Consider the following 19,796-nt stretch of genomic DNA (forward strand, 5'->3'; position numbering starts at 1 on the left):
ATCTTTTGAGAAATAAACTGTGTAGAATGACAAACACCATTTTCTCACAAATTGTTTGCAGGATCAGTATCCTACACTGCTTTTCACTGACTTCAAAGGGCTTGAAAGCAGCCTGACAGAAATCAGTTTTGTCTCCTATGCAGAGACCAATCCATACAATTGCGTAGTGTCGTAGGGCTTGTCTCCACTATGCCAGGGATTAAGGCTGCAGCCATTGATCTGCTGGCCGTCAGTTTATCACATCTGGTTGGACACGATAAATCGATCTTTGAGCGCCCTTCCAGTGACTGCGGTACTCCACAGGACAAGAAGAGTAGCCGGTGTGGAGGAGAGGCAGCCCCCACCGACCTTACCATGCACAAGATTCTGCTGTAAGCATGTTGACTTCGGCTACGCTATATGCGTAGCTGAAGTCCCATAGAGTACATCTGCACTAGCCCCCCCTTGGGACTAGTTACTCCTTGTGGAATGAGGTTTAACGGTTAATTTGAACTAAGGGGTTTATCTCGGAATCCCGCTTCTCTGCCATGTATAGACGCGGGCAGTTACTTCAGGCTAGTCAGTTTCCAAAATGGCGAGTGGCTGGGAATATGCTAATCAAGTGCGGGATATTTAAATCCCACGCTTCATTAGCAATTTCGGTCGCCCTCATTAGCCTCCCTAGTTCGAACTAGGGGGCTAGTGTAGATGTACCCATAGAGGAGATTGACAGGGTGGGTGGGTTTAGTGTAGACAAGGCCTTTGTGAAGGTTGAGATCATTTGGAGACTATATCTGTATATCTAGAGGCGATGAAGGGGTATAAACTTCAGACAGAAATGGAGCGCCAAATTCATTCCTCACTGGTAGTCCACAGGGCTGCACCAGGGATAGAGTGGATTCCAAGTTCTTGGGGTGCTGAGTGCACAGGAAACCTGCTCTAGTCTACACTGTGTTCCATCCCACAAATTCTAAATATGCAGGCATAATTAGCAACACTATCCTATCCTGGGAGACTGTCTTGGTTACGTCTGTTACATAGGGTACGTCTAGACTACATGCCTCTGTTGCCAGAGGCATGTAGATTAGGCTACCAGACATAGTAAAATGAAGCGGCGATTTAAATAATCGCCGCTTCATTTAAATTTACATGGCTGCCGCGCTGAGCCGACAAACAGCTGATCAGCTGTTTGTCGGCTCAGCGCGATAGTCTGGACGCGTGGGTGGCGACATCAAAGGTATTTGTTGACCACCCAGGTAAGCCTCCTCGGATGAGATATACCTGGGTGGTTGACAAATACCTTTGATGTCGCCACCCGTGCGTCCAGACTATCGCGCTGAGCTGACAAACAGCTGATCAGCTGTTTGTCGGCTCAGCGCGGCAGCCATGTAAATTTAAATGAAGCGGCAATCATTTAAATCGCCGCTTCATTTTACTATGTCTGGTAGCCTAATCTACATGCCTCTGGCGACAGAGGCATGTAGTCTAGACGTACCCTAAGTTTGTAGAGCTTCAGAGGGGTAGCCGAGTTAGTCTGTAACTGGAAAAACTTACAAAACAACCAATAGTCTAGCAGCACCTTAAAGACTAATAAAACATGTAGATGGTATCATGAGCTTTTGTGGGCACAACCCACTTCTTCAGCTGAATGGAGTTATTAAAGTTCCAGTTCCAAAATAAATAGGGGAGGGAGAGGGGAGAAGGAAGTGCAGAGAGACTGACTTTGTGGACCTCATTAGGAGATCATGACTAGGGACATAAAATCCTGTTTAATTGACTAACCGGTCTCATGTTCAGGTTTACCGGTAAAATGTTAAGGTTAACTGGTTAACCGATTAAATGGGGAGGGAGGTGAATGGAGGAAGGATGGTTTCAGACAAGGGCTGCTCCAGCTGCAGCACCCCCACCCACAGCAGGCCCCCCGGGGTGGAGCAGCCCCTTACCCATGGCGGGTGAGGATGCTGCTCCAGCCCCTACCTGTTAACCGTAACCAGTAAACCTCACCCATTAAGGGGGAGACTTACTGATTAGCCATTAATCATGGCCTACACTTGCAGATTTAACCCTGAGCCATCTGTAATTCAGAGGAATTTGTGAGAGACACATGTTCTCGTGGCTTAAAATTTTACACTGGATTCTTCTTCGTCAATCGTCATTTAAAGCTGAAGGCCAATGTCTTTGGATGAAAAGCACCACTGGTACAGAAAGCAAATGATAGGGCATGTATTGATTGCATTATCTTAATTCATGTTGCATTACCTGTAAGCCACTGAAGTGCTTTAAGTCTGAGTACAGTAAATCAATGGAAAAATCCCCTCTTCCTCTCCATTGAAATTAAGGTTGCTACTTTTTCATCCTGTGGCCCACCAGGCCGGTGTGGCATTAATTTTGCATGCTTTCTCTTTGAAGGCGTGGGCTCGGATCACATCAGAAGAATGCTTAGTTGTGACTGATAGTAAGATACACATGCAAAAACAATAACGTAACGAGTGGTAAGTTCAGATGCGCAGTAAAAATGTCAGCGTTCTGTCTAGCTGCAACAAAAACTTGTGAGCAAAGAGTGCCCTATGGAACCAATCTGACAATAGACCTGGGGAATGGGATGACATTAGCTTTTACTTTCTTTCATAGCAGTAGAATGCAATCATTTGTTTTTGTTCTTGTGCAATGAAATATTCCCTTCTCACTCAAATTCAAATCGGGAAAAAAACATCAAAGTTAATATGAAACAAAATGGAAGGTACTGCAAATATCTGTAGGAAATAGAGAGATACATGACTTTGTAGCCACCCCTCTCATGCCAAAATTGCAACGCCACAGAAGTCAGGAAGCCACGCTGGGCTCTTTGTACCCCCTTGGTTGGGTAGATTGTTTTTCATCTGAAAGCCTTTTTAAAGTTTTCTTCCTGCCTCCGTACTTTTAAGGCATGAAAAGCTAATGTAAGAACATGGAGTGTTATGAAGCATGAAGTTCTATAAATATTTATGCAGAACTACAAAAAAAGTTGACAATTCTTATTTTCTTGACATATTGGGGTCATTTGTTGTTTTTGACCCTTGGAATTGAAGCACCCATGGAGTGGTACCTCTTTGAAATGACTCTTGACTATCGCTAGCTCATCCTGTTGTACTTGCAAGTTACAAGAGAATTTATTTCATGGTCACTTTTGAATATAGACATTAAACTTTACACTGTGTTAAAAAAGGTAGTCCTACACGCTCCCAGTTACGCTTGTTCAATTTGTACAACCTGACAAACTACTAATCATGTAGATCAATATATACAAATGAGCGGCGTAATTGATTTGCAAACATTGAGTCTGAGTTCATTTTTAGAGGAACAGATTTTTTTTATTCTGTGCGCTTGCCTTTGAATGCACAACATTTTAAAACACATTTCATTTTAAATTCGTTTTGGTGCCATATTCTCTGTTCCTTTCTTGTATTGGGCTACAGTGGTTTAAGCCATCTTCATAGTTTTCATATTCTGGCACCAGCCCCACCCCCCCCAGTGCAACTGCAATAGCCCCAGGCAACTTTGTTATGCTGACAGCTAAGATTTGTATATGCAATGTTGCCACAGCTGTGTTGGTCCCAGAGTATTGGTGAGAGATGGTGTGTAGGGTCATAGCCTTTGTTGGACCAACTTCAGTTGGAGAGAGAGACAAGCTTTTGAGCTTACACACAGTTTTTCTTCTGGTCTTGGCACTCTGCACCTCTTTAGAGTCCTCGCGCCCTATGTCTAAACCTGAATTTCACAGATTTCTATGTAGACAGAAGCAGGGTTTGGACTGTAGTCTGAGACGTGGTCTACATCACAGAATAACATTGGTATAACTACCTCGCGCAGAGGTGTGAATACAGGAGACCCTCGTGATTTGCGGCATCGCTATTCACCATTCCACCTATTTATGGTGGTCTCCCGTTCTGGCCTGGGAGGGAGGTGGTGGGCCTGGGAGCTGAGGGAGTTCCCTGCGGTTGCCTGGCCCTTATGTGAGTTCGGAAGCCACAACTCCCAGTATTCATGAATTTCGCTATTCTTGGTGGTGCCAAGAATGACCTTGCAGGAGGGGGAAGGGTTAACTAATCTAATGAAATGGGATTTTAAGTCCCTAGTTAAGGGTGAGACTAACCGGTGAAGCATTCACATCCCTAATGGTAGTAATAGAGAACTTAGTTTGAAGGCCAGAAGACACTTTTAGACCATTAGAGCAGCACTGCTGGAGTTACAAGTAAATGCGCCCACGTCTCTCTCTACCCTCTCACTGTCTTGTCTGTCAGAGTCTGGGAAGAGAACTAGCACCAAACCATTGGGTCAGTTCTGCACCAGGTAGAAAATCTCTCTGACTGGAAAAATCTATAGGGGCTGTTCGTGATTCCTTGACACTGCTGGTGTGATGTCAAAGGGTGAAATACAGGGAAGAATGTAGCCCTTGATCTTTAAAAATAGCCTGTTGTTCGCTGGGTTTCCAGTGTTGCTGTGTCACTAACGCAAATACCCCCCTTGCTCCATTGCATTGGTAAAACTGAGATTTTAACTGCAGAAAAGCGGAAAGATTCAGGGGTCAGGTTCTCCCATTGCACAGTAGAACTCCAGCTGTGACCGGGAAGCCAGTTAGATACCCTCACTGAAATGTGGTGTTCTGGGTGACTTACCTGCTCAGCCAGATCAATTGGTTCCTGGAAGCGACAACGTAGGGGTATGTACAAAAGAAAAATCCTCAGTAAACTGGGCAGAAACAGAGTAACAGAGCAGGAATAGGGGTGCCTTATGGTGCTAGCTAAAGTCAGGGGGAAGCTTAGAAGCAGAGTCCTGTTGGTTTGCAAAGAAAAAAAGCAGGAAGAGAGGAGTGTGTGTGTTGGGCAGCTAATCTAAGGAGAAATGCACACAGCGCTGAGCAGGTTTGGTATGTTCATAAGAGTTACTTGCACCCTTATTTGGGGAAGTGCACCTCAGAGTTATTCTTCCTGCTGCACTTTTACCTGTGCTTCTTATGTAGCAGTAGTGTCTTCTGATACAGATGGGCCACAAATGCAGCATGAAAATGCTGCACACGCTTGCCAAAGTGAGTAATTTCCTATGTCTGCAATAATAATAATAAAAAAAAAAATCCAGGAATTTAGCACTTGAGGCAACACGAACTTTCAAACTGAGCTCATTTCACTCTCTTTACTATCTTCACAGTAACATCTGAAAGCTTGTCACACACCTACACTGCCCCCGAACAGCAAACACCCTTTTGCTTCAGAGATACAACTCACCCACCGAGCCTTCACCTCGGTCCTCAAAACCACACACACACACACACGCTCAACCTTCACTGATCTCAGGTGGTAGAGGGTAGCACTAACAGGTTAGACTTTGTAACTAAGGCTGGGGAGAGCCCCTAGTTGCAATGAATCCTTTGACACCCAGCCCTGAGACTCTCCCCATGGGATGGCGGGTCTTTTGTCTGGAGAAACCAGGAAACACCCGAGCTGGCACTAGCTTCTCCCTGCACTGACTGAGCCTTTGACAGGGACTCAACAATCAATATTTTACTTCCATCGAATGGTTGGTGGAGCATTCCTCACTCTTGGTCACTAGAGAACATAATGCTATATTGTCTGTCTTATCTTGAAAACAAGCCACATGTGAATTGGTCTGAAGGAAAGATTTCCGACCCATGTGTCCTATTTATAGTGCTAATATTGGGAAGGATTCCCATGACTTCAAAATCACTTTCAAACTTGTCCCCTTTCTTTAACGATCCATCACCCCAAATCCACTTCTGCTTTGAGAATTACTTTCAAACTGAGACATTTGTGGAGGATGTTTCCAATTTTCGTTGGTCTAGCGTTGTGCATTCTGAGTTCAATTTGCAGCAAGCACACAGCACTGACAGTGAGTCTGTGTCTCACCAGCAGTTTTTAAGCTCAACTCAGAAATATGCAGACTGGTCCCCTTTTTGCAGGTTTCACTGTGGGGAAGGAGAAGAAACCACATTAACTATATGAGGGACGTGGACTTAGGGGTGTGCCGTCTAATTATATGCTTCTTTTACAGGTTGCCTGTCTTATCCGGGTTCCTTCTGAAGTTGTAAAGCAGAGGGCTCAAGTTTCCCCTTCGTCTGGTACCTTTAAAGTTCTTTCCAACACTTTGTATCAAGAGGTAAGATCTGATCAGAGCTTGTGAGCTATCGCCACTTCCAACCATTCTGCAAGTCCAGAGCTGTATGTTCCTAGCAATTTTCCAACACTATCCTTTGGCTAAGAGTTGTTGGCATGTTCCTCTTTATATCTGGGCATCTGCATCTGGAAATGTGGGTGAAATCTGTTAGGTTCTATAATGCCTTATGCAGTAATTTAACTCCTTCAGATCAGTCTTCTGGTTCCACAGCCCCATTAGTAACAGAGCTGTCTGTGCAACAGCTAAGGTTAATTAATTAAAGCATTAAAGGCCTCCTGGGATTTGTAGTAAGGATGTTAAGAGGTGGGTAATTAGCTAATCATGTAGTCGATACAATTTGTATCGACTACACGATTAGTGGATGGGACAAGGTGCTCTGTTCCGGTTTGTGCTGAGTCCAGGACCAACCCCCACTGTGGTTCTGCAGTTTAAATGTAGCACGCCCAGCTCTTACTATATTTACATTTAAACTGCAGAACCGCCACGGGGGTTGGTCCTGGACCCAGCATGGAGCAAGCCCAGCTTAGTCCTGGCTTGCACTGGGTCCAGGATCGCTGCGGCTCTGCATTTTAAATGTAGTAAGAGCCGCTTGGTTAATACTACATTTAAAATGCAGAGCCACAGTGGGGGTAGGTCCCAGACCTGGCGCGAGCTGGGACTGAGCCAGGCTTGCTCAGTTCTGGCTTGCACCAGGTCCGGCAGCACCTGTCCACAGCCTGAGTTCAGGGCCAGGATTGGCTGCGAACAGAGGCTGTTGCTTCCTCTGTCCCTCCCCACCACACTGCTGCCTCAGCTAGAGATCAAGAGGAGGAACGATAGAACAGCTTTACAAAAACTTCATAATGTTCCTCATGCTGTGAAATCTGTTTCCAGGCCGTTCCTCTCTCCCTACCACCATTTAAAAAAAAAAAAAAAGGCCACTGACAAAACCAAGGAAAGGCTGAGTGGCTACGTTTAGGCAAAGTCCTTCTTACCTAGTGTGCAGTATTGCATTTGTGGGAGAGGCAGCCGGGGTAACTTTTTATTTTGCAAACGTGTTGAATATTGTTGACCTAAATTTTGAAAAAAGAAAAAAAAATCTGGCAGCGTTGGGTGCTGAACTTGAGACACCTGTATGGAGAGGGTATTAATTTTCTGAGGGCGAGCTCTGTGTACTTCTTATATTCAAGCTCCTTTCAGGTGTCAAGTTAGGCACCCCAAACCAGCAGTTATTAAAAAAAAATAGCTCTAATTTTCCCGCCTTCGTCAACCTTCTGGTGAGTTGGAATGAGCAGATTTTATAGCTGGGCTTGTATATTTTTTAGGCTGTTGCTCTCAGACAGCTCCAATTAGGGGAAAATAACACCTGCTTTTCCTCCTCTCTTCCTTTACCATCCCATCTCTGACCCTCAAGATCTACCAGTGTTTGGGAGATTGTCATGGAAGTACTGAAAGGTGAACTTTGGTATATATGCAATTAATAAATTCTGTCATCTGTATACAAATAACACATGCAAAAGTTTTTCCTGAGAGTGACTCTGAACCAGAGCAATTAAGAAACCAGACATATGGCCAGTTTGTCATGTGGGCCCTTTTAACTTGACCATCCTGCTACTCTGCTGATGTATGCATTTGGAAGAGTGGAGGCTTCTAGATTTGCAGCTGCACATGGCAAATAATAAGCAGTCACAGTATGGAAATAATGTATTTCTGTGCCTTCCTGCTCTTCCGACTCAAGTTATAGGATCTGTTTTCTACTCCAGGTGTATGGGTATCTGATTCTTCTTAGCACTCGTTAAACATGCTTTGAAAGGGAGATAAAACCCCCAGGTGGTAAACCTAGGAAGATCGTGTACAGTGCTATAATCAATATGGTCAATTCATTGGAAGTTCAGGTCTTGCTCTCAGGCTGGTATGCCTGCCATGTAATTAATCATCAGTAAATTGTAGTGTCTGCTAATGGAAGTCCCTATAGCTGAAGCTTTCATTTGTTGCTTTACAGGGTATTCAAGGACTTTATCGAGGTTATAAAAGCACGGTATTAAGAGAGGTAAAGTATTTGCTTTCTGTTTTGTAATTGTTCTGTTGCACTGTAGTCTGTCTTGTTGGGGGGGAAAAGAAATCGTGGTACAACTGCGCAAAGCGAAAGGTTCTGCAAGTTTTCAGTAAAAAGATTTAATTCTAAGTTAACTAGTGTTAACATGTACGTATGTAACGTGAGCTTAGATAAAACAAGGACAAGCATCTATGATATGTAGGTGGCTGCTAATCTGTGCCTCGATCCTCTTAGTTTTGATGCTGTGTGGATGTAATCAAATGGAAATGGATCAATTATGAAAGTATTGGTGAAATTGTTTGTTTTGTGATGTGCATCCAGTAAGTGTGTACACCCTAGGTGGCGCTCTCTTGCTTTTAGTCCTTGTTTCCGTATAAGAAATACATACAGCCTTTCACAGCGAGACCTACAGATGTAATGCTGCTTTCTTTGATCGTAAGTCCAAGGAATGCTGTCACGGGGAACAATAAATACTGAAAGATCACTTTACTCAGCTATGCTAAAAATATTTTTGAAAGGTTAAAAATATTGGTCAATCTCAGGATTTGTACTTTCTTTAACATGATGTTGCTATACTTGGTCAAAGAGGGGGACTTTTTTTGAAAGGAATAAAAACTCCTGCTGTTGAATTTTGTGGGCCCAGTCTGTTCCCTCTGATTTAATTGGGAGCAAGATCAGGCCCAGCAGGCAATGTCAGTATTGTCGCTCTCTTTGGGTACTAGTTGAAGTTTTGGCCCAAATCCTGTAATTGGATTCTTTGAGAAGCTCTGCTGAAGTCTGTGGGGTTCTGCATGGGAGTAGAGATTTGTCCCAGGAATCTGATTGTACGATCAATCAGATTGTTTATATTGTAGTGATTTTTTTTTCTGTGAATTTGCTCTTTGTGACTTGCCTATAGTTTTCATTTGGAGATTGCAAGATGAATATGAATTCCCTCTCCATAATATTATTCAGAGGATTCCCAACAATTACGTTGTAACTCTAGTCTTAGAACTTCCTTGAGTTGTACATTTAAACGTAACACCTTTGCTCAGATTGTAACTGGTGATATGGATTTAAACTCCTTCAGCAGGTTTGTTATTTGCAAAAGTAGATATTGCATTGTGAACATTTTAGAGAAGGAAACAGGATTGGTTTCCTCTGAAAATAATAGTTTAAATGTTGTTCAGAATTGTGCTTCACCTACAGTGTTTAGTTAGCTATAGCAATTGGACTTTGGTCTTAAATGTCACTTAGCTGAATAATCAGGAGTGAATCTTAGCCTTTTTTTTTATAAACTCAGAGTAGATTTTTATTAGGGCTATCAATTAATGCATGTTAACATCTGCGATAAACAGAGCAGAATTAATACATAAAAAAAATTAACATGCCTTAATTGCAGGCATTTTGTATGTGGAATGCTGCCCCTTCAAAACACTGCCAGGGCAGCACCAGGCGAAGCCCAGGATCAGCACTTATACACTTCGTATTCTGTGTTGAAATTGAAATCAATGTATTTGAAGATGTAGAAAACATCCAAAAATATTTAAATCGATAGTATTCTTCTTCTTGTTTAACAGTGCGATTAATTTTTTTAATCGCGTGACAGCCCTAATTTTTACCATTAGAAAAGAGAAACTCATTATTTATATTACCATAATGCTAACTAATTAGTATTTGAATGTCTGCTTTCAGCAGAATTCATTGCTTTAAAGGACTTTTCTTCATGCCCAAATCTGTTTTCAGGGTTAAAGATATACAGATTGTGTAAACCTTAATACATAAAGTAAAAAAACAAAACAAAAAAACCTTGAATATAGTGTTGCTCTAAGTACCAACAAATGTTAATGCCAGAGTTTATTTTAGCCATTCCAAGTGTTTCAAAAATTAGTTATTTGTGTGAGGATGATACTTGCTTTTCTGAAACCTAACCCCCACGATAGCTTCATCCTGTACTTATTTTCTGGCTCACTAAACACATGTTATTCCCTCAGATTTCATCTGGAGGCAGGCAAAAGAGGGCAACAAGCCTTTTTGATTTCTCTGAGGGGTTCTGAATAAATGAATAAATTTAGATGCCAAAGAATACAGATTTTGCATACTAACAGATAAAACACATGGTTACAAGTGGATGCTAGTCTCTTTAAAATTTGTTTTGACATATGTCGGGATGGTAATTAATTTCCAAGCCGTTCTCCTAGCTCAGTGTGCGATCCTTCTGAGATAACTTTGTTTACCCCAAATAGCAGGACTTGGCTGGAAATTTAATTGAGGTCCTTTCTGCCATGTATATTCATAAATGATCCTTCAGAACTGATTTCAGTTGAAATATTGCTTTTTTGGACTATCTGTCCAATACAATGAGAGAAATTATTGCTAAATGAAATGTGGTTTCTCTTCAGAATGAAACAAATCATAGGTGATCTGTTTGTTTTTTAAAAACCCCTTTCCATTTAGCACCGTGTTAGGGCCATCACATTTTGTGACACTAAATGCCGCGTATTGCAGTGAAATGTCCATTTGGTTGTTGAGTAAAACAGTCATATTGAACTCTTAGCTGGAACAGCTGCAAAGCTGAAGTTTGTTCTGGGTGTCTCCCTCCTCCATTTAACTTGTAGAATGCTTAAGGAAGGAAGAAATGCAGAAGGCCTTTATCCTTCTGTAAAAGCCTGTCAGTGGTTTCCAACCTTTTTGAGCATATGGATCCCTTTTCAGTCTATTAAAATATCATGGATCCTCTCTCCCCCCCCCCCCCCCCCCACTCCCGGGAAAGAAAAGAAGAGTGGCTACAGTGGGCCCAATCCTTATTTTAAAACGTTCCACAGATCCCCTGCAGTACTGTAGTGGACCACTATGGGTCTGCGGGCCACATTTTGGGAACCACTGGTCTATGTTAATTCATTATTGGATACGTCCATGTGTTCCCTGTATTGCATGCTCACAGGGATACGTAATTCTCATTGAATCTGAGGTTTATGGAGTCTCTTTGCATGCTTGCACAAGTCTATTTTAGATACAGAAGAAGGGGGGGTTTAGTGTATGAGCTTCAGCATTGGATGTTTTTTATAGGGTCTAACAAACTGATTAGCTTCAGTGGGGAAACAGAGTGGAGGACCAAGCCATTGCTTAAGACACTCTCCTAACTAGGGGCAGATGGCTACTGTGTGTATTTCCCTTCTCTTTTGATTTCTATACATTTCTCATTCCCTTGTTAGTGGTTCTTCCTTCTCAAAGCCCATTTCCTATTGGGACCTACATTGTCCTCCGTTTTGCTTCTGTCTGCCTTTGAGCTAACCCCCAAACTCAAGGGAGATAAGATGCTCTGAAGTGATGCATGTGTCGTCCCCCCCCCCCACGTCACTAGCATCATGAATGCCAGCCTGAAAGGCACACGTTCATGCCCCACAGAAAGAGCTGCTGTGCTAGGGCATACTGGGGGTATTTGACACTTCAAGAAGACTTTCCTGTCTGGATAAGTGGCAGGACATAGAACGTTGAGACCACATCTTCACGCCATGGAAGAGCGACGCTGCCGCGATGCATCTTCTGGAGGTCGATTTAGTGAGTCTAGTTAAGACTCGCCAAATCAAATCCAGAAGGCTGCCGGTAGCCAGTACTCCTGCTCTTCTCAGGAGTAAGGGAAGATGACGGGAGCATTTGCTTCCATTGCCCTCCCACTGTGAGGACGGCGCCAAGCTCAGTTTACGGTAAGCCGACTCCAGCTACGTAAAATATCTTGAGCTGAACTTCCAGGTCTGGTGTAGATCTGGCCTGAGAGAAGACATGGAATTCTCACACTGTCCATTCCAAGTAAGAAAGACACTTTCTAGGGTTGCAGTGCACCATTTTGTAGAGATTAGATCACGCTAATTAGAGCAGGTGTGAATGCTACACTTTCTCCAATATCGAAAAGAGTGTTTGTAAAAACTCTCCAACGATCTTACAGCAAGGCAAGAGAAAATAGCTGTGATAAGGTCTCCAAATGTACTGCTTCTGCTGACACACAACACAAGAAAATTGAGCCAGTTTTAATTCCTGCATAATTCATTTTATTAACTATGACCAAGTAGAACAGCTGTTAAAATTCCATAAAGTTAAGTTCATGGGAAAAAGAGAGCAAACCCTGTGTTCTCCTTGGAATTTTTCCATTTACACTAATGTTATAGCCTTCCAACAGATGTCTTACACGGACATTGCTATCGGTGAGACTACAACACAAATGAAAATGAAGCACCTTGTCAAATCTCGCTATTTACCATATCTCGCTGTATAATAAATGACTTCACTCTATGCATCTCTGCACGTGTATTAGCTTCACAGTAGCAATGCCACAGTGAAGGCTAAAATGTCACGTTCGTGGAAAATGCAAAGTGCTAATTTTAAAAAAGTCTGCCAATTTGTTGATTCTAAACTGAATGTTTTTATGCTTGTCCTAGCCCAGGAATGAGCTGAAGAAGAAAATAGAAAGGTGGTTTTCAGCTTGTGGGATGAGTTGCTCACAGATAACCTGACAGAAGCTTTGCTTTAGAAGATCAAGCCGAGCATTTGGATAGTTTTGAATAAATGTGCACTTTGTACTTAGCCTTGTCTGAGGAAACTTGGGCTCCAGTCCTGCTACAGGAGGTGGATGAGACCTATTGAAGTCAAAGCAGTGCCTGGAGAAAGCTAATCGCAGGATCGGGGCCTTGGTGTCAGGGTAAAAACACCGGGGGGTTTGGGTCCAGTCATGTGCTCTATAAGTGGGTTCAAACCTTGAGGAAGGTCTTTACCTTCAGGAAGATGGATCATTGGTACCTCAGATGGCACTTAAAGTAGCCAAGAGTGCAAGAGAGTGAAGGCAGTAGCCAGTTGGTTATTGGAAGGGGTGGGGGCGTTTCACCAGTACCTTCTGAGTGAACCAGTTGTGAGGAAATCTTGACACTTTAGGTAGCAGCGCCGCCAGGGAACTCTCAGCAGTGATTTTGCTGGAGTACTTGGTAGAGATGTCAAACATTCGTTCATAACTGTAACCGTTAACGATCGTAGCGGTTACACGCTTTATGCTGCAGAGGCCGCAGCGAAGCCGCCTCCGTGGCAGTAGGGCTGAAAAGAGCTGCCGGCCCTGCTCCTGAGGAGGCTTTGCTGCAGGCTCTGCAGCGGGCTCCCCAGGAGCAGGACCAGCAGCTCCTGGGGATCCAGCATGTAACCTGCAGCAGGAGGCCGGGCTGGGCTACCACAGACAAGGGCCAGAACTGCTCTATCCCCTATCAGTTAACTCATTGACCATTTACACTCCTCATCACTGGCAATCTCAAACACTTTGCCATGTGCAGCAATACATATACACACGGGGGCTGTGAGAACCTGCCACGATTTGAGAGGAAAAAGCAAAAACAACAAAAAGCCTCTCAATGTCTTACTACCTAGCAGAGAGTGAGGTGCAGCCGTTAGAAGCCAAATGACCCCCTAAGCAGTGCACCTGTTACTCGCTCCCAAATTTAAAGTGCCAACTCCCAGAGCATTCTGGGAACGGCTTGTACACAAAAGGGAAACTGAAGGGAGCCTTTTAGAAAACGGAGGAGCTCTTAGGCAGACAGCTAGACTTTCTGAGGGTTAGTGAGTGTAGTTAGAAAACTGTCAGACTTGTTTACAAGTGAATCCTAGAGTGCTATAGAATGGATGGAGGGGTGTGTGTGTGTTCCTTTTGTTATGACATCTTGATTATAAATGTTCTGGTCTCTTTGGCTCTTAGGTTTAAGGCTTATTGCTACAGGGCAGAACAAGGTAGGTGAGGGAGTCTTCTCTGATTTGTGCAATTAAAATGTTGACCTTGATTTATATAGCTTTTGATGTATCTAATACACAGTGTATATGCACCTCAGCAGTATCAGGCAAATAATCCAGTTTCTTAACACAACACTTATTTGAAAAAGCAAACATAATGTTCTCTAAAAAAGCACACACAGTAGCTCTTTGCTTTGTTTTCTGGGAAACCACCTGTTTTCCCCCCCCCCCCCCCCCCCCCCTGTCCTTGAAGCTCTTAATATGCTGGATTTAAATAGGAATTCGCTTTTTAAGCTACAAAGAGAACTGCTCAGGATCTGGCTAGAATGGTTCCCTTTGCATGGCCGAGGCTTTCGACTCTTGTCGAAATCAGAGTGTTTTAAATTAAATCCTATTTCCAACTAGCACCAAAATACTAACTGAGGCAGGTTGGGGAACCGGATAACAGGTTAAACAGCCAGTCTAACATCTGTGGGAAAGGTACACAACTGCACAAGTTTTTGTGGTGTGCTTAATAAAATACCCACTATTGCTAGGTGGAAAAATAAGTCTCCAGTACTGGAAGGGGTGTATATATACTGACCTGCTCTTCTCCTTAATCACCTCTCTGCTTTTAGTTTACCACTGTGCTAGTTTGAAAAAACGTATCTCTGGAGTGCATTAGCTCTTCGGTAGCACACGCTTGTGCAATTCCAGCTTCTGTGCAAGCAAGAAATTTTCATTTTAAAAGATGCTTAAGTACTTGAGGCAATTCTCCAGGATGAAATAGGGAGGCTGGTTCCCACAGCTCAGGGTCCGGTAAGCCTTGTGTTCCAAGATATTTTGGAAATTCTCTTTATTGATCGCAAGTTGGAATATTGGCAGATGGCGCTGCCGATCATTGATTGCTGCATTACGTACATTGTCGTTACACAGTCCATTGGAGTCCTGGATTCATGATTCTGCCACCAATTTGCTGTTTAATGATGCTCATAGCACTCTTCTGCACAGCCGCACCTTTGTAATGTATGAGCCTGTAATACGAGGTGGGCAATAATTTTTGACCGGGGCCACTTCAGAAGTTTTTGAAGTGGCCCTGGGCTGCCTCAGAAGGGGCAGGGCCTCAGGCACAAGGGGCGGGCCAGGACCCTGATTGATCTGTGGGTGGGGGAGCAGGTGAAGTCTTTGCCCCCGCCTTCCTCCAGGGAGAACCGCTGGCTGTTCTGAACAGCTGATGGTTCCCTCTAGATGGCCTGGCAGTGGAGGAGACTTTGCGTGCTCCTCCCCTGCCCGCCCCCAGCTCAGTCAAGGTTTGGGAGCAAAGAGGAGCACGCAACGTCTCCTCCCACCCTGCCCCATCCTGCAGGGTGAAAAGCTGAAAGAGTTGTGCCTAGGAGACAGGAGACAGAAACTCATCATTCCATGGGAAACTTGCAAAGGGTTGTGGAAATGTAGGTGGCACTTTATCTTTAGAGGCTAGCTGCCTGGTGTTGAAGGGAGTGAGGTGCCTCACCCGTTCAGCTGCTTTTGAAAATCTTACTGCGCATCTATATAGCTTTGGAAATCTGGCCTGTTGTTTTGTGGAGACATAAAGTGACACTCGTGATTCGCTTTAAAAGCAAGTGAGGGGGAATCTGACAGGCATTTTTACCTTCTAATGGTGTCGACTTCTGTTTGATAAGCAACTGCATTTTGTGCATGCACATTCTCTTCATATTTTCTGTTGGATACAGGAGTCTTCATCTTGCCCCAATGAGTTATACTGCTATGTACTGGTAGTCATTAAGCTCCATTCTGGAGTAGGGATGTAAAATCCCATTTAATTAATTAACTGCAATGCAGACCCAGACTCTTGCTGTATCCACGTTGGATAGGGGGTGCTCCAGCCTGGCCGGACCAACGATTAATCGTAACCGGTAAGCATCACCCGGTTAACCACTCACATCCCTGCTGTAGAAATGACCTCAGTCTGCTGTGTGCACTGGTTTAACTCTGTTTGTGTGAGACTGTATATTAGTTGAAGCACATATGTAAAATATCCGTGTTTACAATGGATACCTTTAAAAGAAGCATTTTGAGAGTGTAGTGGGTTGGAGTGGCCACCCACTGACCCCGAGGGAGACACCCCTCTTTCCCCACAGTGCGTCCCACCCTACAGAGATCCACACAAATGTAGGAGCGGCGAGGAGTCCTGTGGCACCTTATCGACTAACTGAAGTGCTGGAGCATAAGCTTTCATGGGCAAAGACCCACTTTGTCAGATGCATGTCACAAATGTAGGATTATTTACTGTAGCAATATAAACTGATGCCACTCAAACAGGAAGTTCTTGCTGGAGAGGGGCTGAAAATCATTCCAAAGAGGAAGAAGTCCTGCAGGCTTTGTTTTGCCTTGAAATAGGCAATAATCCCAACGAAGACGAGCAGCAATTATCTAATTTCAGCGTCTGGCCTAGTATTCTGAAGTCTCTGTAGTTCTGTGAGGAGCCCAACATTTTTTGAGAGAGTTATAGGGAAAGATGATGAAAAGTCTGGGCATTCCTGCTCCTGTATAAATGATTACTGATAGAAGTGTAAACAGGGAGTGAGACCGTTTTTTCGTTTATATCCTTGTTCTGTTCATGCTTTCATGCACTAGAGGGCACCTGGCACCTATGATTTCTGCAATGTCAACACACAACAAACCTGTATTGTAGGGGGTCTGATCTGTGTATCTAGAATTAACTTGGCATTAATCATGCTCTTGCACCGAACCAAAAAAGGGAACATAAGGAGCAAGACCCTGTTCATTGTATTTGTAGGGGAATGTCCCTTTGAGTTCTGTGGGGCTTACTTGTGCAAGTAAAGAGAACAGGATTCAGGTCAGCACTAAAATACATGGATTTGTGTGTCTGAGCTTCCCAGTTTTCGTGTGATAGGAATTGATAGACATGGGTGGCGGGTATAAGAGGCGGGAGAAGGCCATGCCTTCCCAAACTGCCAGGTATGGCTCCGACTCCTGCTTCAGCATGGCTCCCTAGCTTCAGCCGTGCTGAGGTTGGGGACGCTGGGACAGTGTACCCTCCCTGTGCTTCAGGCCAGGGAGAGTGGGGCTGCGTGCTGCCCACCCTCCCCTTGCTCAGGTGCTGGAGGCTTGTCCCAGTGACGGGAAGTGGGGCTTAGCTCCTGTGGGGGCGGGGCCTTGCCTCCCCCAGCCCTATGTTTACCTACCACCCATGTTAATGGAATACATTTCCCAATTCTAGGAGACTCCATGCTGGTTTCTCCATAGCTAAAATTGAACTAGCTTACGTGAAAACCAGAGCTCTCCGATGGTAGGCAATGACTTCTTGGAGGCACAGAGCAGAAGGTGCAATTAAGGGCACGGGAGGCAAAAGAAGCTATCTTCAAACACTTCATGTAGGGTTGGTATGTGGGGGCTGAAGCAGGCAGTCTGTGTATGCGGTGGGGGGGGGGAAGGGCAGATGCAGGTTTCACTAGGAAAAAGCCCATGCACTATAAATATTGCGTGCAGGTATGTGATTTTATTACAGGCTTATTCAGAAACCATAGGGCAAATCAGCCATGGTGTTTGAGTTGCAGACAGAAAGTAGTAATATTTCATTGGGGCCCTTTCTTACTGGACTTTTATTTTTCTGATAATTTTATTGAAGCAATAAAGTGAAGTCTCCCAAACTTTTTTTGTTTTTGTTTTGCCTTTGCTGTGTGTAAATTGCATTCCTGGTTTTTGGTGTACGGAGCTGATGGTACTGGCTAGAGGTAGGCATAGTTTGCTTGAAGTCTTTGGCTTCACTTGCAGGTCTGGAAGCATGACCTATCGCTTGCAGTATCTGGCTTGCCCTTGCTGTTCCAGTCTTGAGCCTTTCCCAGTTCAAGTGGTGCAAATGGCATGTTGACTTTGTGATGTGGACAAATTTCCATTAAGGATTAAGTTGGGGCCATTCAGCTCTTGTTTTTTGTTTGAAGCTTAACTCACGATGTTAACACAGATTTGTAGAGGGAAAAGGCTAGTCGACTAGTCTACCTCAGACTCCTCCCCCCTCCCCCGCCTCTATTTTCAGAAAGAGTCGGTAAGGCAGGGGAATAGAAGGGGGTATTTCAAAGCGGCAGCACGGCTTGGAGTTTGGGGCTAGACCCTGGACTCCACGCGGAGCTGCCACTTTGAAATGCCACGTGCAGCCTGGAGCCAGCTGGGGTGTCCCCAAGCTGCACGTGGTGTTTCAAAGCAGCAGCGCCGCATGGAGCCAGGGATCAGCATCCCCAGCTGATCCTGGCCTGCAAGTGGCACTTTCATCTTTGAAGTGTGGCAATAGCCCTAGAGCTGTTGCTGTACTTCAAAGGAAGAGGCGTCCGGTCGACTAATCAAATAGTCAGTGCAAAGTGCCCCGACTATTTGATTAGTCAATCGATATTTAACATCCCTAAACAGAAGCATGTGGTCAGTAGTTCACAGGGTAGGTTGCATCTGATTTCCTTAAATTCAGCAGCAAAAATTTGGGGGCTGCGTTGGGTGTAAGGCTTTAAATGAGATCCTGCCACTTTGACTTGAATACACACAATGCCAGTCAAGCCGGTTTTTACTGGTATATTTGTGCCAGTGGTTGATATTTTGGTCTGTTAGAGTAGTTTGTCTTTTGGCCTCTACAGCTGTACTTCTAATATATCCTCTATTTCCGGGAATGACCTGTATGATTAGGTCAGTTTGTTTTAACATGGCTCCCTGTCACTGCTGTATAACAATGCACTTCCCCTGACTGCATGAAATCCATGGTAGACAGTCTTGAGCAATGTGATTAATGGGCCTCCTCTGCTTTTTGCTGCAGTTGAAGGCTTCCTGGGATCGTGTGTCAGCTGGGCATCCGTTTTCCCCAAACTTGCAGCCACACAACATAATTGAATCAGATGTGCATTTTTAGCCCATTTTTAGCTAATAGCTTAGGTTCTGGCAGTCCCACCAAGACAGCAGGTCTAAAAACAATGCAGCATGTGTTTTTTTTGTTTTTTGGTTTTTTTTGTTTTTTGTTTTCAAATATTTGGCAGTTAGTGACATTTATTGAAATGGATCTGATTACACATATTCCTAAAGTTAGTTACGTGTCACAGCATCCTGCTGTATCAAGGCCAGAGTGAGTGTGTGCATGAATAACTATGCCTTGCCACAGGTGAAGTTCAGCAAAACTGCAGGTTGGACCTCCCTGGTCTGGCACCCTTGGGGTGAGGGGATTTCCCTGATCAGGGAGGTCATTTCTGGCCCCTCTGCTACCTGTTCCCCCACCCCTAGCTCAGTCGCTGGCCGGAACCTGTCACCAGCCCCACTTCCCTGCTGGCCTCACTGGGCAGCTCTGCCCTGCCGGCCCATAGGGCTTCCAGCTGCCAGCCCCCTCACCGGGACTCTGGTCCTGCAACATCCACGGTCTGATGTTGCCAGACCAGGGAGTTCCAGTTTAGAGAGGTTCAGCCTGTATTTTATCAAAGGAATGCACCTGTCAACAGGGCACCAACACTTGTGTGTGTGTTAACATGACTCATAGCAGCATTTATTAAAAAAAAAACGTTTCATTTTGTGGTCAAGGAACATTTGACAGCCTGTGGAGTAACAGATGCCTCTGGGGATGTAGTTTGCCTGCAGTGCCAAGAGAGAGGCAGAAAAGGAAGTGACCCATGTCATGCTGAGAAACGCTCTGCAGCAATTCCAACCCTTGCTTGACCTCTTGGCAACAAATAAGAATGAAGTTTATGGAGTCGTAGATTTTTAAGACCAGAAGGGATGTCAGATCATGGAGTCTGACCTCCTATGTATCACAGGCCCCTAAAAAACACCCGGTCCCGCCACTTCTTCAGCAGGTCTTAGTTGCTCCTTCTGCAGAGGCCCAGGCTGTGCTGTCCGGCCTGGT

General features: G+C 44.4%; 1 protein-coding gene across 4 annotated transcripts in view; it reads left to right on the forward strand.

The window, feature by feature from the left end:
• SLC25A26 (solute carrier family 25 member 26) overlaps positions 1-19,796 on the forward strand; it is a 154,002-nt gene that overhangs the window by 38,381 nt on the left and 95,825 nt on the right. For all 4 annotated transcript variants that reach the window (XM_075938546.1, XM_075938545.1, XM_075938547.1 and 1 more), the window contains 2 exons: positions 6,025-6,129; positions 8,129-8,176. In XM_075938546.1, the coding sequence (XP_075794661.1) occupies positions 6,025-6,129; positions 8,129-8,176 (153 nt within the window). The remainder of the gene's footprint in view (positions 1-6,024; positions 6,130-8,128; positions 8,177-19,796) is intronic.

Source organism: Pelodiscus sinensis, chromosome 11 (genome assembly GCF_049634645.1).
Source record: "Pelodiscus sinensis isolate JC-2024 chromosome 11, ASM4963464v1, whole genome shotgun sequence".
In the NCBI taxonomy this organism is placed as follows: domain Eukaryota; kingdom Metazoa; phylum Chordata; order Testudines; family Trionychidae; genus Pelodiscus; species Pelodiscus sinensis.